Source organism: Drosophila grimshawi, unplaced genomic scaffold (assembly GCF_018153295.1).
Source record: "Drosophila grimshawi isolate 15287-2541.00 unplaced genomic scaffold, ASM1815329v1 contig_44, whole genome shotgun sequence".
In the NCBI taxonomy this organism is placed as follows: Eukaryota; Metazoa; Arthropoda; class Insecta; order Diptera; family Drosophilidae; genus Drosophila; species Drosophila grimshawi.
This window is the reverse complement of record NW_025063240.1, coordinates 18,478,582-18,502,295: the sequence shown is the minus strand read 5'-3', so window position 1 is coordinate 18,502,295 and position 23,714 is coordinate 18,478,582. Positions and strand designations below refer to the sequence as shown.

Here is a 23,714-nt window from a genome sequence, read left to right as displayed (position 1 = left end):
GCAAATTAGATATATATATCATATTGCTTAAAACTATCGATGTATCGATACTGCACGAAACTTTCTGCAGTGTTTTCTCTGTTCTTTCATTCATTTTCTTTCGAACAAACTGTGTGGACGCGATTTTTATCGTTTTCGTGACATTCGAGTTGGCAGTGCGCGCAGTTTACTCGTTTAATTAGGATACAAAGTGAATTAAAATTGACAGTTAATAGATATTTACTGATTCAAACAGATCAACTAGAACAGTTAACAAGAAGTAGGTAATGAACACGCCACCCGCTGTGTTGGTCATTGCAACTCTCTTTTTCGTATCCATTTGTATTTGTTTCAGTGTGTGTGAGTGGCTCTGCCCGTGTGTGTGTCTGTGTGTGCACAAAAACGCGTACGCAGAAATTTAATTTTGCCAATTTGGCAAGAATGAAAAATGTACAAAAAGTGAAACCTGAGACCGAATCATTTGCACAATTAAGATAGTTAAATGGACATGCGGCAATCAGCGCAAAGACTTGAATTAAAACGAACTCCAACTCGAAAGAAAGTTCCAGTATCGTCCTGCACCCACACACACACACACATACACACCCTACACTCTCTTCTTGAGTGCGTGCGTGCGTGAGTCGTGTTGCTAATTTTCAAGGCTTCAGCAGCCTCCTGCGAGACACACAGAGCAAGCAGCTAACCTTTAAATCAATTTCAAAAAAATCAATGAATCATTCGCACTCGCCACTTCTTCGCTCTCTCTTCTACTCTGCCCAGCTGGCAGCTTGAAAAATATTTTGAAAAAAATGTAAGAAAAAAAGAAAAAAAATGTAGTGAAAGTGCGCTTGCGAATGACTTCATTTTCACGACGGCGTCGCGGCTTGTGGGCAAGCAGCTGATTCGCCTCATGCTCTGCTCGAGGGAAATAACCATAAAGCAAATGGATTTATGCCTGGCTGCTTTAGTGCTCTTATGTTCACACTCTTTCCGAGGGTATTTCGACCTTGTCACGTCATAATCACTTAAGTATATATACCATCTATTAGTCAAATTTTCCATAATTTGTAATATATCTGTAAGGGTATTTAAAGTTCGTTAAGCCTCCGATAATTCTGTCAAATATGTCAAGGGCGTAGTCAGTTTTTCGGTTAGAAGAGGGGCCAAATGCCGAAATTCAGATAAATATTAAACGAAATAGCAACGCCCATTTTATATATTTTTATACTTACCTTTTTTGTTTTTGTTTACTTTATACAAAATATTTTAAACAATGCCATTTGATATACAGATTCATACAAATATATAGGAATATAGTGTGAGTGTATGTGTGTGTATATAATATGAGAATAAACAGCAACAATTTCTTCAATTTCTTTATTTATAGACCTTATAGAGACAGACACAGAGAAAGAGAGTGAGAGAGAGTGACGAAGACGCCGCTGAGATCCTCCATTCGACGTTCCCGATCAATTCAACTCAGTTCAGTTCAGTTTAGCAAGCAAAAAGTAACCGAGCCCCGAATTCAAAATGTGTCAGCCATAAAAAGAGCGGCCAACATATATACAATTATATATATTTATATCGAAACGGGCATTGAAATTACTAGGAACAACCTGCGCTGATTGCTTTCGCATTTGTGCGGAACTCACAAGCCACACAACAACAGATATAAAAAAGAATATTTTGAGCAGAGAGCATACGGAAAGCAAGTAATACTTGAAAACAACGTTCAAACTAGTCTGGAGAATGGTTAAAAAGCAAGTCGATTTCGAGAACAACGCGTCCTTAGTAATAAGTCAGCAGCAGCACCAGAAGCAGGAGAAGCAGCAGGAGCAGCAACAACAACAACAACAACTACATCCTCATCATCATCAACAACCACAACAACAACGCATCGACATCGATTTGACGCCGGATCAAAATCAGCAGCAGCCTCCAAATATTGATTTTAATTACGCACGTCAGGCAAATGCGATTTATGCACCACTGAGCAGCAGCACCACGACAACGACCAGCTATGAGCAGCACCATCAGCGGGAGGTGCAGCTGCAACATGCGCATCTCGACACAATGCCACACAATTTTCACACGATGCCGCCACAGGAAATCGTTGCATCGGGTGTGCCACTCGCCATCGTGCCGACGGAGATTCCTGCCGAGGACGAGGAGCGACTGGAGCGCATCTTCAATCAATTGGATCGAGACGGCGATGGCAAAATCGACATACACGATCTGTCGGCGGCTCTACACGAATTTGGCATGTCCAGTGTCTATGCGGTGGTAAGTGTGAACTTGCAACTATATATATAGATGTAGAGATGTATATAGATGTGCCACAAGTAGACTAGTAGCTAGGCAGCTGCTAGTCGTTTAGTCTCTTGCCACAGATATATTCAGCATTAGGGCTTTGCCTTGCTTTGCTGTATGCCACAAATGTCTGATCTGTTGCACACCTCGCTGTCTGTTTGGCATGTCAAAAGCAAGAACATCTGATGTGCATTTACATTTTTGCATAATTGGCCTTTGGTTTTTAAGGTTTCATGCTTGATCCGCAGATTATTTGCGGCTATTGATTTTGGCAAATGGGCGTTGCGCTGTTATTTTTGGTAACAATAGCATGTTGGGGTGCGGGGGCCAAGGTTGGCCATAGCATAGTGTCTGGGTCAGCCACGTGCTCAGCATTTGGCAACCGTATTTGAATAATATAATAATTTGAATTATTGTTTTCTTTTCAACAGAGATTCTTGCAGCAGTCGGACACCAATCAAAGTGGCAACGTTGGCTTCGCCGAGTTCCTTCACTATGTACGCGAGCATGAGAAGAATTTGTGTCTGCAGTTCTCCCATTTGGACAAAAATCGTGATGGTGAGTTGGCTCAGACTTAATCTATATATATACATTTATACTAATGCGTTTTCGAATAGGCAAAGTGGACTTGGAGGAGCTAATATCGGCATTCGCAGATCTGGGACTGGACGTTGACCTCGAGGAGGCTAGAAAACTGCTTAGCAGGTTGTTGTTGTTGCTTTGCCATTTGTAGAGCTTATTAATTGATTGAATTTTGTTTGATTGCCACGCAGAATGGACAAGGATGGCAGCCTCAACATCAGCTTTAATGAGTGGCGCGATTTTATGCTACTGGCACCCTCAACGGACATTCACGATCTAATCAAATTTTGGCGGCACTCTACTGTAAGTCGGGGCTGCTACAGCCTTGTATATATTAGCTGCCAGTAATTCAATAGTGTAAGATAAGCATATTATTTTAGACGCTTTGTATATATATGGATTTGGATTTGGCTTGGCTTGGCTTGGAAACGAGAAGTTTGCCCAGGCAGCTGCCTGTCGCCTGCCTTTGTTTGCCTTATTGTAAGCGGAGCCTGTGTAAACTTTGTGGCTCCATTTCCATTTGCAAACCAATTCGAATTTGTACTTTGTTGCGCGCTCGTTTCCGTCTAGCTTAGTTTAGTTTCGTTTATTATCGTATCTGTATCGCATTTGATAACTAATTGTTAAACCTTTTTACTCCCCTCACCCTCTACTCAACCCTTCTTCGTTTCTCGTTTCGCATACACAAATTGACAATCCTATTTATATCCGCGTACTATAATGCTTATATTGTGTAGTACCTGCATAACTCCTGACTAACTGAGGATGATTTGAAGGTACATATCCGTCTAATTACAATTATCATCAAATTATTGTTGTAGTCGTTGTACAGGGCACATACATATATAGATACATATGTGTATATCTCATTGCCACATATATTTACCACTTATATATATTTGCCTTTGCCACATTTGCTAAATCACTCCCACACACGAATTCAAATCTTATCAGCTCCAGCAATCAATTCACATTCAAATTCCCCCAGTCATGTCATATATCCCTAATCGTTCCATGGGATGACCCAGTAAGCACTTTTCTTTCTTTATTTTTTTTGGGGGCCAACACATTTAAGAGAACACCAAAGCTTTGAAAGCTCTTCGGCAACGCTCTATTTCTCTTTGGCAGTCTCTTTTGGCTGACGTAAGTCGGCGTGTTTTATTTCATCATTGTGCTTAAAACTGTTTGCGAAGCTTTTAATGTTTGCATCTAGGCTGGACTCTGTCAACTGATCTTTTATCGTGCGCTTATCAGTGCATAGGTGTGGGTCAGGAAGAGGGATGTGGGGCGGAGGGGCTGTGACAAAGCTAACAGTTCCATTTCATTGGCTTTGTTGTCTGCATAATCATTTTGTTTACATATTTTCAACTGTTATGGTTGTCACTCGGTTATTGTTTTATTTCTTTTTATACACATATATATATTTAATATATATATTTACGTGAATACATAAATGACTTAATTCAATTGTTTATGATATTTTTTTGCTGAAATGATCCCATTTGGTTCGTTTCAACAAGCACATAACGGTGAATGTACAAGAAACATGACGATCCTCTTGATTTGTTGAGTCACTTTGCTGGTTTGTTGCCCACCAATTAATGTTTAATCTTAAGGTCAACAGGTTCTCTCGAAACAGGCTGTTCTTTTGTTGCTACCTGTCTGTAAACTGACAAATGGATTCGAATCAAGCGATAGCAACAGCTTCGTCTTCTTTTCATGTATTCCATTCGATTTCTCGGTTGCTACGCCATCTTTTTGCTCGAAACCAGAATTTGGCTTATCTTGAAACATATGATTATGCCCGAGTACCGTCAGGAATTAATTAGATTTTGAATATGACATATTCGACTGCTAAATTGGCAGTATTTTGCTTGCTGATAAACATATTTATTTGCCTGTTGTTAGTTTTTTTTGAAAATTATTTACGCTGTTGAATTGTGTTTACGGCACATAATCTTGGAAAAGTATTCCAGATTAAAGTCCATGTCCTAGAAGTCTCATCGACTAGACTGGAAACTAGAAAACTGAATTCCGTCTGCGTTAGAATTATTTTGAAAATTTGCGATAACACCATTTTTTGTTGTTGTTTTTGTTTTAGAGTGCACAAAACAATTGCTTATTTTAAAGGGAATTTCTTAGTTAAAGTGTTTAAAAGCCAGCTGTTTATTTGTATTTACCATCCTCGTAACTTGATCTTTTTGTGGACCTGGTAATTGTATGATTGTTATATATGACTGTGTTTCTTCACATCAACATTGCAATTGCTTTTTATTGCGGTTTAAAATACGTCCATTTAAGTTCCTGAGCAATTGCAGTGTATGTGTGTGTGTGCGTGTGTGGCAAACTCGACTGATTAATGGCTGTCACAATAAAATGGGTGTGTCAGTGTTTTTCTTTTTGTCTTTTATTTGTATTTCTATTTGTTTCAATGTGCAACCTTATCAAGGTTCCAGTGGATTCGCCTTAGTTCCACTGCTGAGTGTTTGTCTAAATAAAAACCAATTAAAAATAAATAATATTTGCTAATTTGCTGATAAGCATTGTGGCTCGTGTTTTATATAACACATTCGTAGGTTTTTTTTAGGTCTTGCAAGTGCATATAGTCTAGTTGTTTGAATAGTTTTCTCAAATGATCTCTTTGAACATTTTAACGGCACTTCGCAATGCCCAATTAACCTGTAAGTACAAGTTTTGCTTTGAACAGACTTGCCTCTTTTGTTTATTATAAGCCAATTTTCAGTGACGTATGCAATCCATAAAATTTCCATGGCATTTGGCATAAGGCGCGGGCGAGCTAAATTCAGCTGAGACTCTGCGACGCAGTAGTCCGTCCGGGTCGTCATATGCCCTGTTTGTGCGGCTATCAACAAAAATATTCCCGACCGACTGTCCCCTTCCCGTCCCGCTCTCAGCATTTGACGCAAGTGTCTGCGCCCTTGATTAAGTGTGAAATCGGTGCGAACCGGTTGAACATGCGAATAAAATTTAGTCAATGATAAAGAAAACAGAAATAAAAAGCCGTAAAGATGACAATAAATGTCTGGCGCTAGTCTCTAGTTTCTGTCAATGGAGTTGCCATAAGTTAACATCATTCTGTTAAATTGACTGTTTGGCGACAGTTGCTGGGAAAGGGCGGTCGGAGGTTATAAGTGGATTGTCGGACAGCGGGAGCGTGGGGAAAGAGCGAGAGCCACGCGCCAAGCAGTTTGATAATAGTAAGAGCAATAAGAAAGAAAATCTAACGCAGCGAGGCGTTGAGCTCAAAGTGCAAAAGCAAGCAGTGCCGCCGACGTCGACGACGGCGATCGTCGGCTGAGTTGCCGTTGTGAGAGACGAAAGCTCTCAGTCTTGTGGCAGCTGGCTCACGCGTAGGTTGTGCGCGCGTTAAATTAGGAATTCAATCCGCTCTCATCCAGCGATTTTTTATGTAATCATACTCAAGTGGAGACGGCTTTGCCTTCCTTCGTTCGTTGCAAACAGAAAACGTGAATTTTTTAATTCTGTGTCGCGTGTTCTGTGAGTTAATCGAACAAAGCCTCAGTTCTGCTATACTCAACACACAACGTAATAAATAATAATTAACAGTGAAAGTTTTTGCAACACACATTGCAACACAAATTTAGTGAAAGCTGCACCAGTTCAAATACGCACAACTATCCATCCTAAACGCTCATTTAAAGCGGAAGTGTGGAATATTGGCAACAACAAGCACGAGTCTTATTCGTGTCAATACTCAATTTGTGTGATATACAGAAATATATATATATAAAAAAAACCAATATGTTCCGCAATACAACATATCAATACAATTTGCCAGTCGACTACCATAATATACAACAAATGGCAGCCGCTGGCGACATGATGGAGGACTTCGTTTTCATATTCCGTGACATGATGAGACTTGTAGGTTTTATTATTATACTTATAACACTTTTTAAAGTTTAAAATGTTAACTCTGATACGAGCCATGTAAATCCCCTTCATTTTTATGAATCATTTATTGTGTTTCCCGCTAAATGTCATAATTACAATTGCCAAGTCTGGTGTCTGACGCTGACTCACCCTTGGAATTCAATTCTGTGTTCTGTTTAATATTTATCTTATCGTTTCCAGTGAATTTGTGTGAGCAAAAAAAAAAAATTACAAGCAAATGCTAAAATTGCACATTCCATTCAACAGTGTTAGAAAAATTTGCAAGCTTTTATGTTGGCAATGATGACAAAAAATGTCGATTCAGATTTCTGCAAGCTTTACTCTGCCACTTTCTAGCTTCTTCTTGCTGTATCCGCGGCCGCAACTGGTGCAATTATCTCTGCCTGCACTTGCTGCTGCTGCCTCACTCGAAATCGAAACGTATTTTCGAACTCGAATTGGCTTCCCATTGTTACGCAGAGTTGCGAGTTCCGATTCGGGAGAGGTCGCATGGCAACAGCGGCAAACATTCGAAAAATGCGACGTTGTGAAAAGCGCAAAGCGCGCTGCTGATACGAAACCGGTTGATGCCCTCTCGACCCACCCCTCATCTCTCCCCACTTGTGTTACTCCACACATTTAACATTTGGCGTCCATGTCTACGTCTTCGCCACGTCTTCGTCTTCGTCTTCGTCGATCGTTAAATCGTGTCGACGACATACTTACACACACACTGACATGCCTTACACAGGGCCTCACGCACTCGTGTCTAATTAACGTCTCTCTTTTTCGCTCTCTCTCGTTCGCTCGCTCTCTCGCTCGCTCTCACTTGTCTAGCATTCGCCTTGTGGGGTTTCATTACTGTTACTGTTGCTGTTGCTGTTGCCAAGTGATTGGGCGACGTCATTATGCTCATTTGCTCTTGGCCAACTTTACCCAGTTATGGAGACTGAGTCACGGCTATCGCTGATTATGTGTGTGTTTGTGTGGGCGAGAAGGAGGCTGGGCTGGGCTGGACTGGGCGCCCCCTAACCCATAATGACGTCAAATGCTGCGTAAGCAATGTTGTGCTGCTTGTGTAAACATGTTGATCATCTCCAATCGCTTGCATTATTATTATTATTTCACTGTTTACTTTACATTTTGCTGACGTCTCCGTTTCGGCAGCGGATGTTTGGTGCGTCATTGAGCCTGCTTCATGGAATTAGCCGCTAATCGCTGAATACATTTCAGCAAAAATCACTCTGTGAGTCAAGTGATCAACTCTTCAACGGATCACGAGATCAAGTTATTGATCCAGTTTGGGAACTGCACCTTCTGCACTCTGCTGGCCTAGTTTACCTTCATGGCTTGCATAAGTTACTTTGAGTCGGGCTTGAATGGGTTTTTAGCCTTGGCTTGGGGTTTTTATTATTTTTTATTTTATTGACTACTGAATGTGTTGAGCTGTAAACTGGTAAAGCGCCTCGGAGCCAACGATTTGTATTCATTAACTAATATCAATTGCCTCTATTCAGCCACTTTTCAAATACCAAATTTCCTTGTTATTTTTACTTTACTTTGAAGACTTCGACGTTCAATAGCGATAAACATTTTTGGCAGTGATTATTATAAATAGAACAATTTGTAGAAAGCTTTTCCCTGTCATGTGCTCAATCGATATATGTATGTGTATATATATGTTTGGTTCCGTTAGCGAGCCATTAATGAAAATAAGTAAAGACATATCAAAAGTGAATACGTAAATGCAAATATTTTTGTGCAGGAAACTCAAAGAGTCAATGTCCACATTTCAGGCATTTTTCTATTTTTTATTTTCTCTATATTAGATGAGATCATAATATTTCCGCTCTTAATGCTTTCTACAAATGACAAACGCAAATAAAACATCACATTTTATAAAATTTTCCCCCAAAGTGTGTGGTGCAAATATGTTAAACATGACAAATAATAATAATAATAATAATTTGAATTTCATAGCTTGCGCCTTTGTTTGCAATTCGCATTCGTTCGCATATATATAATAACTAAGCGTACACACAAAAAAAAAAAAACAGAAAAACAAATTAAATTATATACACATGGATAGTTATGAATAATATGGCATTGTACTTTAGTGCAGATCACATTTTGTTGGCCTTTTCGCTTTTATGGTATTTGCACTCGCGTTTAGATCTCGTTGAAAGTCATTCGTTTTGTTTGAAAGGCAAATGAACTTTGAATATATAAATTGAATTGTTGCTCAAATTGTGTTCACCTTGAACCGAGTTATTTATTTATGTTTTTTATTTTATATATATAAATATTTGTGCAGCTGCGTTGCAGTCAAATATTTATTGGGTTTTTCCTTTTGCTTGTGAAAAGCTCTTTTAAAATCACAAGACTTGATGTGGTATTTGTCTTTATCACCTTGAGACGGCTTTGCTGACATTTTGTTCAACTTAAGCGGCTTATCAGTCAAATTGTTATCAGTTATAGCAATATAAAATACACAACTTGCACATATTTTCAGCGTAATAAATTTCGAAAAGGAAATGCTCAAAACTGGCGAGCTTTAAACTATTAAATTGTTATGCTTCTTGTTGGGCACAAGACCAAATTGGCTAATTACGTAACGACAGTTCGTAACGTAACGTAAGGGGGGAGGCACGTCCGGGAGACGAAATAGAAAACAAAGCAAATTAGTATTTAACACATGCAACACACACACGATATAATTGTTGGCAAAACGCATAGTTGTTGGTTAGAGGATTGGGTTGCGAAGGGGGAGCGAGGTGTTTTTGGCAAGCGCGTCTGTCATTTTTGTTTTTTGCGTAGTTTGCTGCTTTTGCAAATTGGTCTATTTTTAGAACTAGTTGCGTGTATTCTCAGTTTGCTCTTCCGCATTGTATTTTGTGTTTCTTTCATGCATTTCTTTCGACTGTATTCGGGGCAGGGGCAGTGGCAGGGGCAGGGAGCACAGTGTGCGGGTAAACAGCTTATTTGGATTATCTCTTGTTGCTTTATACACCTGTCTGTAGTTGCTGCTTTGTTGCTGTTGCTGTTGCTGTTGGTGTTGCTCAACTGGAATCGACAGAGAATTGCGTCGCTTGTGATCCATCGCATAAAAAACTAATGGAATACTTACAGGCGCTGGTTCAAGAATGGCTGATGTGCGTGGTGCTGATGTGGGGCATAAGTGCAGCAGCGAACACGAAAAAGGAATTGGTCTGACCTGAATATCTAACCATCCATCTATCTAGTTGATCTGTGTTTGTGCTTTGCTGTAGCTAGAGGCGAATTCAGTATATCTATCTATCTACCCACCCTCTCTGACTCTCTCATAAAGCATCCAACAAATCTGTATTTATGTGCTATAGCTTAAGCATGATATTTATTCATTTGCCAGCTTGGTTTTTTACTAATAATTTTCGTGTATTTTGTTACCTTTTTACAGTACCTCGACATTGGCGAGGATATGAATGTACCTGATGACTTCACACAAAAGGAAATGCAAACGGGCCTCTGGTGGCGCCATCTTGTGGCCGGTGGCATCGCAGGCGCAGTTTCACGCACATGCACAGCTCCCCTGGACAGAGTTAAAGTCTTCCTACAGGTAAACTAATATATATTCTATATGATTTTAGCAACCCAACTAATCCCTTGTCTTACTAGGTGCAAACATGTCGAATGGGAATCTCAGAGTGTATGAAGATCTTGCTTAAGGAGGGCGGTTTCCGCAGCATGTGGCGCGGCAATGGCATCAATGTGGTCAAAATTGCACCGGAAACAGCGCTTAAATTTGCTGCCTACGAGCAAATGAAGCGTTTGATACGCGGCAATGATACAACGCGACAGATGACGATTGTGGAGCGTTTCTATGCCGGCGCCGCAGCCGGTGGCATTTCACAGACCATCATCTATCCCATGGAAGTATTAAAGACGCGTCTGGCTCTGCGCAAGACGGGACAATACGCGGGCATCGCCGATGCGGCGGCAAAGATCTATAAGAACGAGGGCGCGCGGAGTTTCTATCGTGGATATGTGCCCAATATATTGGGCATCTTGCCCTACGCAGGCATCGATCTGGCCGTTTATGAGACGCTCAAGCGTCGCTATATTGCCAGCCACGATAATAATGAGCAGCCCAGTTTCCTGGTGCTCCTCGCCTGCGGCAGCACATCGAGCGCACTCGGACAACTCTGCTCGTATCCATTGGCCTTGGTGCGCACGCGGCTACAGGCACAAGGTGCGTTTATATTTGCAATCCTCAAATTTGTTCATCTATCTAAATTGTAAATTATTTTATTTTCTTTAGCCGCCGATGCGACGATTTCGAGCCAGTCGCGAAAAACACAAATTCCATTGAAGAGCAGCGATGCGCACAGCGGGCAGGAGACAATGACGGGACTGTTTCGCAAGATCGTCCGGCAGGAGGGCCTCACAGGATTATATCGTGGCATAACGCCCAATTTCCTGAAGGTGTTGCCCGCCGTTTCCATTAGCTATGTGGTCTACGAATATTCAAGTCGAGCGCTGGGCATCAAAATGTCGTGATCTGTTTATCTGTGATCTGATTACGTGTCGCTGCCGCCGCCGTCTGCAGTGCGGATCGATCGGATGTGTGCTTTATGCAATGCTGTGCTGTGCTCCAATTTGTATAGTAGTCGTTGTAGTTGTGGTAGTGATAGGTGTACCGAATTAACGCCATTCGCTCTCAACTGCAATGATGATGATGACAGACAGACAGATAGACAGACCCTTCTTCTACTATAGGACAAACATAATGATGATGGTGATGGATGATATGCTGATGATTTAGATGCTTTCCTTAAGTGTAGCAACAACAACAAAAAGCCTCTTCCATGCTCTTGGTGTATATTTCTTTATAATTTATAGTTAAATTAGTTTTTGGTTACTTTCTAAAAATACAAAATAAGTGATACTATGGCTAATTTATTTATAAAAATATGAAATATTTGAGATGCGGAGAGAGTGAGAGAGGGAGAGAGAGGGGAAAAGAGAGCGATAACCAATCCCAAGTTTCTTTAACTAATCCTACAATCGCAGTAGGCTCAAGCAGTTGCAACTATTAAGTGCTAATTTATTTAAACAACAAGACAAGACACATGCAGGTTACGTCAGAATATAAGACAGCATTGGAGAGTGCTTAGAATAGTCACACGATCGCAGAGCTAAACTTAAAAAAATATATACCAAAAACATAAACAAAACGAAGCAAAAACAATATTGATTTAAGCAACGGACAATGCTGTCGAAGTAAACTAAATGAGAACCGTAAACAAACAAAATAACAAAAAATGTGTTAAGTTAACGCTGTTAACTCTGTGAACTATATAGAGCAACTTAGACAACTAAAATAGGCTACAAGGTTTTACCGAGTCCAAGTGCTTAAAGCTGGGCCAAGCGTTATAACAATAAAACTGAGTGGGAGAATCGAAAGAAGAAATGAATATGAATGAATATGAATACTTAGGAGCGTTTTAAGCTTGTACACAAAAGACATAAACTACTCGTATTTGTTTAGCATAAAATTACAGAAAATACCAATTAACACTTAACGTTTGAAATGTGATGATAATAGTTTATAATATACGTACATACATACACACACACACACACTCACTCACACACAAATACATACATACATACATAATAATACCGACCTATGATGCGCTTCTGGAAAAAAAAAACAGTTGCAGTTTTTGGTTCGACGGCGAGGCTGAAATTTTGTAGCATTTTATTTGTTAAGTTTAGTGACAATTTTTTGCATAGATTGTACCAAGTTGAAGCCAACGAGATTATGTGTGACTAAAGCAAACAAACAAAATTATAAATTATTTATTTTTTTATATAAATATACCATTTACACAAGTACGTCAAATTTAGTTGGACTTTTGAAATTCTTGAAAAGCAAATGTAAAACGAGCTGAACGAATTGTGAAAGTTATCTACATATGTATGTCTTATTATTTTATAACTTACACTTAATTAGTCAATGAATTTTTTTGTTTGTACAATTTTTAGTGAAAATAGTACTACATGCGAAAGAAAAAAAAAACTATATTGTGAATTCTCTAATAATAATTACTTGCGCATTTTTGTAAAATGTTTGTAACTAGAACATCATTATTCAGGAAGGAAAACAAATCAAAAACAAACAAAAACAAAAACATTATCACCTATTTAATTAACACCTCACACTTGGAAATCAAAGACAAGATCATATGCATTATTTAAAACATACAAATAAATACAAACTCTTCAAACTACAAATTACATATATATATTTTTTTCTGTTTATTGATTAATTCATACATACAATGCTTAATTCTAGTCATAGAACAAAGATTCTGCCCTTTCTTAAGAAATATAACCTTAGAGTTGTTCTCCAAACCCGATTTATTTCCCTAGATAGCAAATGTGCATTAGTCACAAACTTCCCCCAAAAAATAAGATACCCTTTGAAGCCTCTTTCCCAATACGTAGTTGCCGATATATAATATAATATACTATAAATAAATATTCCATTAAATTACTGAATTGAATGTTTCGAAAATAAAAAAGAAATTCAACTTAAACTATTGAATATACGGATATATAACTGCATATATGGTATATATATTGTTATATTTTTGTACGTTTAGCTAATTTTTAAATACATTATTTAATGTGATTTGTATGCCCTACTCAAGTTAAATAATATATATACATATATATATATATATAAACGATATAATAAATGCAAAGCATACCACTATTCGTATACGTATTTTGAACTTTTCTATTTAACTAAAGATTTAGGAGGCGTATGCTTAACGTGCACTGTGGCGCACTCTAGCGGCGAACTGGGTGTAATTTGAAATAAAGTATTCAAACAAGATGTGAAATGAACTGCAGACCGGTTCACAAATCGAATCCGGCGCAATTATTTTTAACGCGGTGAACTGAAAAATCGGGTGCTATTTTTGGAGGGTATCCGTCCGCCAGCTGTTTCCAATACTCAGCGCAACCAAACGGAAAACGAGACGTGACGAAAGAAACGTAAAATCCAATTGCATTTTGATTTTTTTCCATTTTACATAATTAAAGTGGCAAGGAATATGGAATACGATCCGAGTTATCAGCAGATCTGCTCGACGCGCACCGTTCAATCGGATAAGAAGGGTTTCTTCAACGAGTTCTACCTGGACGTGAAGGAGGCATGTGGCGACAAGTGGCTGCAAAACTATTTCGGCAAACTTAAATCGAATGCGGCACGCATCTTGTCCATCTTCAGTGATCGCGAGATCTGTGATCCGGTGCTCGGCGTCTTGGAGCATGTGCAGCCAGTCTACAAGGAGAAGGATGTGCTTGTCTCGTCGCAGCGTCGGGCACAGGCCGACAAGTTCCAGCTGATGAGCAGCAATGCGGAGCTGGAAGAGGATCGCAAAGAGTTGCTGAAGCAGGCGCTGATGCATGCCAATCTCGCCGTGATGCGAGCACCTGCTCCGCAGCTGGACATGAGTGTGGATAATGGTTTATCGCTGGCATTGGCCTATCGTACACGTGCCTCCATCCTCATTGGCCTGGGCGAGGGTGAGGCTGCGTTGAGTGACCTCAAGCTGGCCACCAATTTCGGCATGGAGTCCAAGCAGAGCGTCGACTACTACTGCAAAATGGCCAAGGCATATGCGGGCAAGTACTTATTTTAATAAATATGTACTTCATGTAAAAGCGGTTTTATTTTTGTAGTCATGGCGGAGAGTGCACGTGCTGAAATCTCGCTGAAGATTGCCGAGAAGCTGGCTGGCGCTGAGACAGCCATAATTGCAGCCTGTCGCAAGGATATTGCAGGACTCAAAGCGGTCAAGCGTGAGCCGGCCCAGAAAGCGTTGGCGCCGGCATTGGCCCATGGCGAGAATCCAGCGCTGAGCGGTGCTGCCAATGTGGTTAAGCTGGTCGAGACTAAGGACAAGGGGCGCTTTGTGGTGGCCAATGAGGGCTTGAAGACGGGCGATGTGGTGCTCAGCGAGAATCCTGTGGCTGCCTGTCTGCTGCCCAACTTCTTTGGCACCAATTGTCATCATTGCTTCAAGAGGTGAGATATGCAGATAAATATATATCTATATATAGTCTAACTAAGACCGTTCCTTTAGGCTGCACACACCTGTTGCCTGTTTGCATTGCTCGGGGATTGCTTTCTGCTCCGCCCAGTGCATGGGAGAGGCTTGCGAGACTTATCATCGCTTCGAATGCCAGTTTATGGATCTGTTTATTGGCTCGGGGATGTCCATACTCTGTTATATTGCATTGCGAATCTTTACACAGGCAGCCAGCCTGGAGGATGGTCTGCAAACGTCGAATCTGCTTTTCGAGCATCTGGTCTCCCATCAGGATGTGCGCCAGCCGGATGACTATCTGCAGAGATCCCTCATGGCGGGTTTCCTTATGCGTATTTTGCAGAAGGCTCAATATTTTGGACATCGCAAGACCGAAGGCGTTAATCCCACTGCTGTCGAGTTGCAGGTGGCAACATCCCTGCTCGGATTACTGCAAGTTCTGCAGTACAATGCCCATGAAATCTATCATACGATGGTGACGGATGAGCATTGCTTCGAAGGCTGCAAGGTGATTTATTTGGGTGCTGGTCTATATGGCACCGGTTCCTACTTCAATCACGAATGCTGGCCGAGCACAGCGGGCTATTATGTGGGCAAAAGGTTGGTAATGGCAGCCACGAAGCCACATCGACCCAACGAGATTGTCGCAGTCAATTACGGGCCCATCTTCTCCAAGATGAATCTGAAGGAGCGTCAGCGATCCCTGCGTGGTCGCTACGCCTTCAGCTGCAATTGTATGACCTGCCAGGAGAACTGGCCTCTTTTGCAGAAGATCGACAAGCAAGTCAGATTCTGGTAAGTCAGATTTTCTATATATAAGTCTATACATTTATCAGAGTTAACTCCCTTCAGGTGCACCTCGGCGAATTGTGTGAATTTGCTCAAGTTCCCCAAGGATTTGGCCAAGGACGTGCGTTGTCCTCGTTGCCGCAAGAACATCTCGTTGAAGGAAAGCGTCGCCAAGCTCATTAAAATCGAGGAACTTTATCGCGAGGCTGCTGAGGCGATGCAAGCCCAAAAGACGAATGAGGCAATTGATCTCTTCAAGGAGGGCATCGATACATTCTTCCAGATAGCAGCTCTGCCACACAAGGATACATTAATTGCCCAGCAGGCATTGCTGAAATGTTTGGCCAACACGGGTTCCACATTCAAAAAGTAATCTTTAATGTATTGTGCGTTTTTTTATAATAAATACTTTATTTAAAATGTGTCTTGAGGGACAGTAATTAAGTTTTGTACAAGATATTATAGATAAATTAATTATTTTCACAAAATTGTTTTGTTTACGGGAAATCTTTTAAAATGCATATTTAAAACATGAGCGCGAAAGAGAGTAGCAGTATTGGAAAACGTTTGAAAATATGGTATGCGCCGACTAATTACTTAAACCAAGTACTTGATATATCGATGTTAACGATATTAAGCTAGCGACAGTTCATAGATAATTATTATCATTATTATATTTTTTTTTACGTTTTCCTTAATAGTATCTGTAAATGCCACATCTAGCATTGCCTGTGATTAATGTACCTGCTACTACGACTCGTTACTTTTGATTAGGTCACACTGTGATCGTCAGTCACTTGTTATCGTTGTTGTTATCGCTCATCTCTATTGCAGTGTGCTTGTTGCCGGCTATTTTGGCGTTCGGCATTTGATTTGTGGTTTGTCTAAATAACAATACCAAAATGATGAAAAAACTTAAACCTGGCGAAAGTGAAGAGGATGTGCTGCGTATGGCAGCCGAATTTAATGCAGAGCGTCAGAAAAATCGCAATTTTCAGCCAGCTGCCACAGTTGTACGCATGGACAAACGTGAGTGAAATGAACTGACTATAAAATTAATTATTTTAAACAATTTTCTTAAACAAAAGCTCCAGCAAAATCATTGTTTGCACAGAAGCGAGAGCAGAATAGACTTAAAGGTTCCTTGATTGTTGATAAAGAAACTGCAAAGAAGGCAATACCCAATGCTGATAATGTTGAAAATGGGGCTAATTTGAGAAACAACCAAGTTTTGCTCGATGAAATCCACGAAAATATGTTGGGCGATGTGCGGGGAAGCAAAATAAATCAGAATCTGATAAACAATGTGGTAGGTGAAATCGTGGAAAGGACAGATGGAAGAGTGCAAGGACACATCTCAAGGAATCAGCAGCGAAATGAAGTAAGCCTTAGTTAAAGCAACCAATTAACTAATATTTAATTAAAGATTGTCTTCCTTAAAGCACAAAACCAACAAGTCAAGTATATTTGCGCAAAAATTCAAAGCATCTAATGTGAGCTGCAATCAAATGGATACGGATGATAATAAGATTGCTATGGAGCAATCCGGAACCAGCGTTGTGATTCAAGACGAAAATCTATCGAAGGAAATCCATGCTGAAAATGCGTCTATACTGAAACAAATGAGGAAAGAAGACATCCTGGCGGAGCGTCAGAATCTGCTAAGCTCCTTGGGTAAATATATACATAAAATAAAGCTTATATTATAAATAAATGTTATCTCAATGATCAGATCCCGCTCTGATTGAGCTGCTCACCAAAAAGCGTGAAAGCAAAAAGGTTACGCCCAAGCCAAAGGATAATGCAACTAATCCCAGCGAGCCTCAACTTTTACCCCCAACAACAACTTTGTCCGACTCGAATCCCGCCCACGAGCTGCTGCAGCAGAGCGATGAGGGCAACTGGCTGAATTTCAATTTGGTTGAGGATCATAAATTGGCCTGGATGAGGGATATACCCGCCCAGATGTCACAGCTGAAGCCAGGACATCAGTTCAATGCACGCTTCGATTGGAAGGGTGTGCTCTTGCCACATACGCTGCAGGAGCTGCCACAAAGCGTGGATGAGCGGGAATTGTATTTGCATGGCGAGGAGCCCGATCGTCCAGGATATACGCTACAGGAGCTGTTTCGCCTAGCGCGGTAAATGAAGCATTCAATAACCAAGCTAAAACTTCGTTAAATTAAGGTCTCTGTTTGCAGTTCGACGGTGTTGCAGCAGCGCATCTCAGCATTTGGAGCGATTGCTGGCATTTTCAGTATATACAATCAGGGCTTCTACGATCAGGTGCTCACGTTGCCCATTTCCAAGATATTCTTTCTGCTGCGTTTTGGGCTGGACGACAACGCGCCGGCACAGCTTGAAGTTGTAAGCAGAGCATTGGCTCGGCTCTGCTACAACGAGACGGACGAAGTACTCCTCGACCATGTCCATGAGAATGCCTATTGCCAATGGCAGCCAACGCTGCAGGTGCTCACAGATGGCGATGATTCCAACGATGCCACATCGGTTGCCTTTCTGCAGCGTTACATGAAGTTGTTGCGCACGAATCCGAAAGCTGTCAGCGCTGATTTTGATGAGGATCAGGAAAATAGCGATAGCAAGATGTCCATGGATGACTTTCAGCTGGCCGAAACCGATCTGATTAATTGCCTGCTCCGATCGAATATCTTGCAACGTATCAAGTATGTTTGCTGCTTATTTGTGTATGTAAAACTTGAGTTTAATGTTCGTTTATCTATCTACAGTTTTATATTGAGCTCTGTGCGTCCTGAGAACAGCACAGTCGAGTCCTGTTTGAAGCTGCTTATACGCATAGCACGCACAAATGTGAATGTTGCTAAACAATTGTCTCAGGAAAGAGAACTTATGAATGTGATTTTGACTAACTTTATGTGCAAAATACCGCAGGATAGTAAGTGGTCGAGTAACCAATTTAACTAACTATTACTAATAATAATTGTAATCCCTAAACCAGCAGCTGGCAACAGCTCGACACAGACTTCATTCTACGGTCATCCTCAGCATCTGTGCCTTAAGTTGATGCGTGTGTTGATCTGTCAGCATTTGGAAATAGCTCAACAGCTGGCAAATGAAGCATTCATTGAACGGTTGAAATACTTTTTATTCTATCGTGATGATATGAAGGTACGAATGATTGAATAATATGTTAAATTATAAACACTTATTAATTTTTTAATTATAGGGCAAAATAATACGGGTACAGATTGAAGCGTTGCGCATTCTCCGCTGCCTGCTGCTGCTAGGAATCGCGGATCGGGAATTGTTCAAGTGAGTTTTGCCTTCAGCCGAGAAGATCGTTCATCGCGTCTGCTATGAACGCACCATCCGTTTCCAAGTAACACAGCACCGCTTGGTAGACAGTGTCACAGCCATCAGCACCCTCTGCAATTGCGTAGAATGAAGAGTTAAACGTAGGCTGTTAATTAGTTGAGCTATAATTGCTATACTTTTCATGTCACATGCATCCGCCAATTTCTTAATATTGGGATGAATTTCCGGTGGCAAAACTTCGAGCAAAGAGTCCAAGTGCATATCGTTATTATGGTCTACCTGTTTAGAAAATATTATATAAATAATTACAATAATAGATTTGGGGCTCTACGTACAAGTCCAAACATATCAAACATGCAGTGCAGAAAGCACTTGAAAGTCTGATCACTTGGCAGTTTGCCCTTGTGCGCCTCGTTCATTAACTCTGTAATTGTGTAAATTACTTAAAGCAAATTCTTTATAATATCGTTGCAATACCTTCAGAGAGGCCCGTTGTACTCATGCAGCGAGCATGCATCTTTTTCACCTGCTTCTTCACCACATCAGGTATATCCAGCTGTGTGTAAGTTTTGAATTAGCAAGAAACCAAAATAAAAAAGACAAAGACGAATGTTAAAAAACTTACAGCTTGTTGTGCCTTTATGACAAAGCACAAAACTAGCAGCGTTAAAGTGAATCCCCAGATTTTGGATGCCATTGTAAGACACGGTTTGAAATGCCAACTTTAAACAAGTTATTAACGCTGTTACTTAGAACTAAGCGCTGCCTGGAGCGATGTCTATTTATATAGCTAAAATTGTTGGTGGCAACCAAAAAAAAAAAAAACAAAAAAACCGGAAATAATTTGCTATTATTGTGTATTTACAATTGTTTATTGTGACAGACAATTCCTGCCTGCAATGCGACAACTGCTTGATTGGCACTATACTCATTGCGTTTTCGATGTGGGCGGTCCGGCGCTTATACGCCAGCACGCAGCTGCCGTACTCTCTGCGATTGTGGCAAGCGGCGAGTGTGGCGTATGTGATTTGGAGGCGCAGCAACTATTGCTCGAACCATTGCATAACTGTTGCTGCAGTTGGCTGCACAAGGCGACACGTGCTGCAAGCCTGAAGGATGTGAGTTAATTGCTACAAATACCGCTGAATACTTTTCTTATATCATGTCTTTCTATATGTGATTGCAGTACACACAGTTGACACTCTTGAGCACATCAATCTACGCCGTGGATTGGTTCTCACGGCATGGCTATCTGGGCACCGCATCCTTTCAACAGTGCCTGATCAAGATTTTGCCTGAATTTGTATGCTCCGCTGGGTTCATTGCATGCGTTGAGCAGTTGAAGTGAGTTGTCACATTTGATTGACGGCCTTTTGATCGCTTAATCGGTTTTAATAACTACCTCTCTGATCACAGACGGAGCTCTATAATTTTGCGCCACTTTACGGACCGGCGCAATGTGCATGCACCGCTCCCAAATGTGGGAGCTGTCTTGATGAACGACTATGGGCCGCAGCTAATCGTTAGCGATACGTATCCCGTGCATTTATTGAGTAATCTCTGGGCACTGCTCGAACCACCAATGGAGAATGATCTGAAGCCACTGTTTAAGGCTCTGCTGCAGCCGGCGGTGCTGGAACCCTTAGCTGAATACCTCAGGCAGTTGAGCACTCGTCTAAATCGAGTGTTGGCCAGTAATTTCTTTGCACGCAGCGAACTGAAGTTTGTTCATCAGCTGCTGACCACCGATGGCTTGGAAACCTATTTGACACGCACCCAGCTGCTGCAACTCGTCTATAATTATCTGTGCTGTCTGACCACCGCACAGGCCAAGCAAATGAAAAGCATATTCGATCGGCATATATTTAGTGGCAAGTATGTTGATCTGGATGCAAAATCTTTGGAGTTGCTGCAACAAACCTGCATGGAAATTGTCTACTCCCATTTTATAGCCGTAAGTAAAAGTTTATTATTTGTAAATGCTGTACTAAAAACTTAATTAATTAATTTGCAGGACAACAAGGATCCCACCTTGACACTTTGTTACACTCAGGCGCCAGTTCTTATGGCAGATTGGCCTTACTTTGAGCTACGCGTTATACTCAACAGCTATTTGCAAAATGTGCAGCAAACGCCTGCGGTAATATATTCAGGTAAGTCGTATTAAGAGAGTTGCTGTTTTTGTATTAGGTTTAAAGCAAAGTCCTTCCACAGAGAATCAAGTGGTGCGCATGACATTCACCTTTGTGCAGCAGCTGGAGCAGCAGGGACTACAAATTGTTAGCCCAATTGAAAAGTTAATGTATCTGATGATTGCTTTTATGGGTCCCGATAGTCAGTTTCTGGAGCCAGAGCTACATAAACTGCTCCATGCTCAACTGCTCGATTTCTACACGCAGAATTTAACGTACAATTTCGACTTTGAGGCCACGTTCGAGGATAAGGCCAACTTTGAGCCGCTCTACTATCTGTTTGTGAATCACTTCGAGGCAGCCAGCTATGGAGATGAGCTGTTCAGCTCACTTGTGCTGCTCCCACTGGCTCAGAAATATGATAATAAGTGGCGTCGTCGCATCTGGTCTGAGCACGTGCAGGCAGTGCGCTTTTTAAACTGTGACGAGAAATTGGTATGCGCCATAATCTGATGATTATATTGTGTTTATCACCATGTAAATTTCATTTATATATTACAGTTGATTGGTGGCTTGGACGCCTATCTACAACCGATTGAGGATGAGCCGTCGCTGGTTAAACTCTATGGAGATGCACTGCAGCGACAGCTGGTGCGTCCTGGCAGCATTGCCTATACAATTGCCAGGCATCATTTCAACAACTCGCAAGCAGTACAAAAAACCAAATTATTTTAATGTAACTTTAAGAAACGTCTCCTGGGGCTAACTTTGTTGCCGTGATATAGCCAGTAAGTTACATAATAATACAACATATTTAATTATGTAATTAATATTTCTTTTGCCTGGCAAAACGTGGCTGGCTTACTCTCCCAGGAAAGGCCAAGGGCATGCTACAACAGAGATAACATGGATTATAAACACGCACTTAATGTTTTATGCAGTCCAGGGCCTTGGGTTCATATTCAATTACATGCTTGAGTGGAATTAATGCATTATTGTTTAAGAGCCGAGTTGTACGTGGAGATATATGTTTGTATATATCTGTATATACATATACACATTGATGTCAGTTTTAATTGGTTGCGCCTCAACTGTTAACTGTTTGTAGCAGGTTGCCTGCCGCAGACAATATCCAGTATCACCCTCAATTAATTAACATCACTTGACTTATTGACAAACGCCAACTGGCGTACATGAACAACGACTACTGATAAAAATATATATGTAATTATAATGAACGCAATTCAAAGGCCACCAGCTAATTAAATTATATGTCATACGTTTGTATTTGGAATGTGTGCTCACCCACAGACCCACCAACCCAGCGACCCACTTACCCAACGACTCACAGTCAAATGCGAAGTCAAAAGATCTGTGGAGTGGCATGTAGTGTTTGAGTAATATGTGCATTAAATGATTTACGTTAATTGTTGGTTGGAAGTAAAGCACATATTGTTGAAAATGTTCCTCGAAGGTATCCAAAAATAAATACGTGTTTAAGCTGTGCCCAAGGCCATTAACATTTAATTATCATTTTATAAAATTGACGTCAACTCGACCTCGCTTCCATTGACACATGAGCGTGTGTTCCTTTCATATGCAAGTGGGTGTAATGCACACACACACACACACACACACACCCAACAAACACTTTCACTCAAATCCGTATGAAGGAAGGATGTTCGCATATGTGTTTCTGTGTGTGATTCGGTGAATTGCAAAACGACCTCAGGAGCTTTGAAAATGATATTACCTAAATTTATGAAGGCATGCCCGGATTTCTCTTCTTTTTTTTTTTCTGATATGATGGATGAATTCGCATATCTCTTCGTGTTTGACATGCACAGTGTCTTTATAAAAGGGGGCTCGAGCACAAGTTGTTTCTTGTGCTCAGCAATCTATCTGCATATGTATGTGATTTATTAGAAATTTTATGTGGATGTGCTTAAAAAGTAAAAAATTTGCAGTAACAGCTGATGAAGGATGAGAAGGCTGCGAAGTGTGAGTAATCATAATTTTAAAAATTTTCAATTCATTTACATTTTATGTTCATTTGCGGATTTGCGTTGCAGAACCTTGGACATAGCTTAAGGTCTTATGAAATACTGATAACTTTTATTTAATAATACACACATGCTTACGTCACTTGCAACTTGCATTGCGCTTGATTAAATAATCAGCAGGACGTTTATTTTTATCACATTCCCTCGAACTTGCGGCTTTGTTTTAAGTTAAGCTGTTAGTTTGTTATGACTTCGTAGAATAAATGTGAGTACAGCAGATATGTAGATATATTATATAAGTATAAATAATAAATCTGCGCGAGCAGATTGCGTTGTCTGTGTAATGAGCAAACTTTAGGCCACTTCATAGTTTGAGTACAAAATGCCAATAATGTAAAGATATTTTTTATTGCATAATTATTTGTAATAAAAGATCGTATCAGTTAATGAAATGGTGTTAGCCTTATCGGCAATGAGTAGTCCAACTAAAACACACTTCATAATTTAAAATTTAAATTAAATGCTTATGGCACAGCAGAACAAAACCAAATGCTAAAAAAAAACCCTTTAAGGAATATTTTTTTAAATGTGTTGAAAATTCGAATTTC

General features: G+C 40.5%; 4 protein-coding genes across 8 annotated transcripts; 3 read left to right on the top strand and 1 right to left on the bottom strand.

Annotated features, from left to right (window-relative positions):
- Positions 1 to 167: 167 nt before the first annotated feature.
- On the top strand, positions 168 to 13,329 carry LOC6556829 (calcium-binding mitochondrial carrier protein SCaMC-2-A). Of its 4 annotated transcripts, none has more exons than XM_032743514.2 (9): positions 168 to 259; positions 1,367 to 2,262; positions 2,721 to 2,847; positions 2,907 to 2,994; positions 3,063 to 3,174; positions 9,916 to 9,993; positions 10,223 to 10,381; positions 10,441 to 11,014; positions 11,084 to 13,329. In XM_032743514.2, exons 2-9 carry the CDS (start codon positions 1,729 to 1,731, stop codon positions 11,320 to 11,322), a joined length of 1,911 nt encoding a protein of 636 aa, XP_032599405.1. In that variant the 5' UTR covers positions 168 to 259; positions 1,367 to 1,728; the 3' UTR covers positions 11,323 to 13,329. The 4 variants fall into 4 exon arrangements, with proteins under 4 accessions (XP_032599405.1, XP_032599403.1, XP_001983753.1 ...); XM_032743512.2 differs by having other exon boundaries at positions 168 to 263; XM_001983717.3 differs by lacking the exons at positions 168 to 259; positions 9,916 to 9,993.
- A 460-nt stretch (positions 13,330 to 13,789) lies between these two features.
- Positions 13,790 to 16,099, top strand: LOC6556751 (SET and MYND domain-containing protein 4). Its single transcript, XM_001983718.2, has 4 exons — positions 13,790 to 14,463; positions 14,521 to 14,866; positions 14,925 to 15,683; positions 15,741 to 16,099. The coding sequence occupies exons 1-4, from the start codon at positions 13,890 to 13,892 to the stop codon at positions 16,048 to 16,050; spliced, it is 1,989 nt and encodes a 662-aa protein (XP_001983754.1). The 5' UTR covers positions 13,790 to 13,889; the 3' UTR covers positions 16,051 to 16,099.
- A 432-nt stretch (positions 16,100 to 16,531) lies between these two features.
- LOC6556897 (RNA polymerase II-associated protein 1) lies at positions 16,532 to 22,530 on the top strand. Of its 2 annotated transcripts, XM_032741357.2 has the most exons (15): positions 16,533 to 16,706; positions 16,766 to 17,058; positions 17,120 to 17,351; positions 17,410 to 17,818; positions 17,879 to 18,361; positions 18,425 to 18,591; positions 18,655 to 18,824; positions 18,883 to 18,968; positions 19,855 to 20,089; positions 20,158 to 20,315; positions 20,388 to 20,925; positions 20,986 to 21,124; positions 21,186 to 21,598; positions 21,665 to 21,891; positions 21,977 to 22,530. In XM_032741357.2, exons 1-14 carry the CDS (start codon positions 16,580 to 16,582, stop codon positions 21,836 to 21,838), a joined length of 3,624 nt encoding a protein of 1,207 aa, XP_032597248.1. In that variant the 5' UTR covers positions 16,533 to 16,579; the 3' UTR covers positions 21,839 to 21,891; positions 21,977 to 22,530. The 2 variants fall into 2 exon arrangements, with proteins under 2 accessions (XP_032597244.1, XP_032597248.1); XM_032741353.2 differs by lacking the exons at positions 19,855 to 20,089; positions 20,158 to 20,315; positions 20,388 to 20,925; ... (2 more) ...; positions 21,665 to 21,891; positions 21,977 to 22,530 and having other exon boundaries at positions 16,532 to 16,706; positions 18,658 to 18,824; positions 18,883 to 18,972.
- Positions 18,781 to 19,728, bottom strand: LOC6556949 (general odorant-binding protein 69a). Its single transcript, XM_001983720.2, has 5 exons — positions 19,597 to 19,728; positions 19,449 to 19,527; positions 19,307 to 19,395; positions 19,148 to 19,250; positions 18,781 to 19,082 (listed from the first exon to the last, which is right to left on the bottom strand). Exons 1-5 carry the CDS (start codon positions 19,666 to 19,668, stop codon positions 18,982 to 18,984), a joined length of 444 nt encoding a protein of 147 aa, XP_001983756.2. The 5' UTR covers positions 19,669 to 19,728; the 3' UTR covers positions 18,781 to 18,981.
- Positions 22,531 to 23,714: the final 1,184 nt, after the last annotated feature.

Coding starts and splice junctions, on each gene's coding strand:
- LOC6556829 (XM_032743514.2), top strand. CDS start 1,729: ATGGTTAAAAAGCAAGTCGATTTCGAGAACAACGCGTCCTTAGTAATA. Junction 2,995..3,062: donor GCTAGAAAACTGCTTAGCAG/GTTGTTGTTGTT, acceptor ATTGCCACGCAG/AATGGACAAGGATGGCAGCC. Junction 11,015..11,083: donor CACGCGGCTACAGGCACAAG/GTGCGTTTATAT, acceptor TATTTTCTTTAG/CCGCCGATGCGACGATTTCG.
- LOC6556897 (XM_032741357.2), top strand. CDS start 16,580: ATGATGAAAAAACTTAAACCTGGCGAAAGTGAAGAGGATGTGCTGCGT. Junction 18,592..18,654: donor GTGCAAAATACCGCAGGATA/GTAAGTGGTCGA, acceptor TCCCTAAACCAG/CAGCTGGCAACAGCTCGACA. Junction 21,125..21,185: donor GCCTGCGGTAATATATTCAG/GTAAGTCGTATT, acceptor GTCCTTCCACAG/AGAATCAAGTGGTGCGCATG.
- LOC6556949 (XM_001983720.2), bottom strand. CDS start 19,668: ATGGCATCCAAAATCTGGGGATTCACTTTAACGCTGCTAGTTTTGTGC. Junction 19,396..19,448: donor TACAACGGGCCTCTCTGAAG/GTATTGCAACGA, acceptor ACACAATTACAG/AGTTAATGAACGAGGCGCAC. Junction 19,251..19,306: donor TGTTTGATATGTTTGGACTT/GTACGTAGAGCC, acceptor TTTTCTAAACAG/GTAGACCATAATAACGATAT.
- LOC6556751 (XM_001983718.2), top strand. CDS start 13,890: ATGGAATACGATCCGAGTTATCAGCAGATCTGCTCGACGCGCACCGTT. Junction 14,464..14,520: donor AATGGCCAAGGCATATGCGG/GCAAGTACTTAT, acceptor TTATTTTTGTAG/TCATGGCGGAGAGTGCACGT. Junction 14,867..14,924: donor TGTCATCATTGCTTCAAGAG/GTGAGATATGCA, acceptor CCGTTCCTTTAG/GCTGCACACACCTGTTGCCT.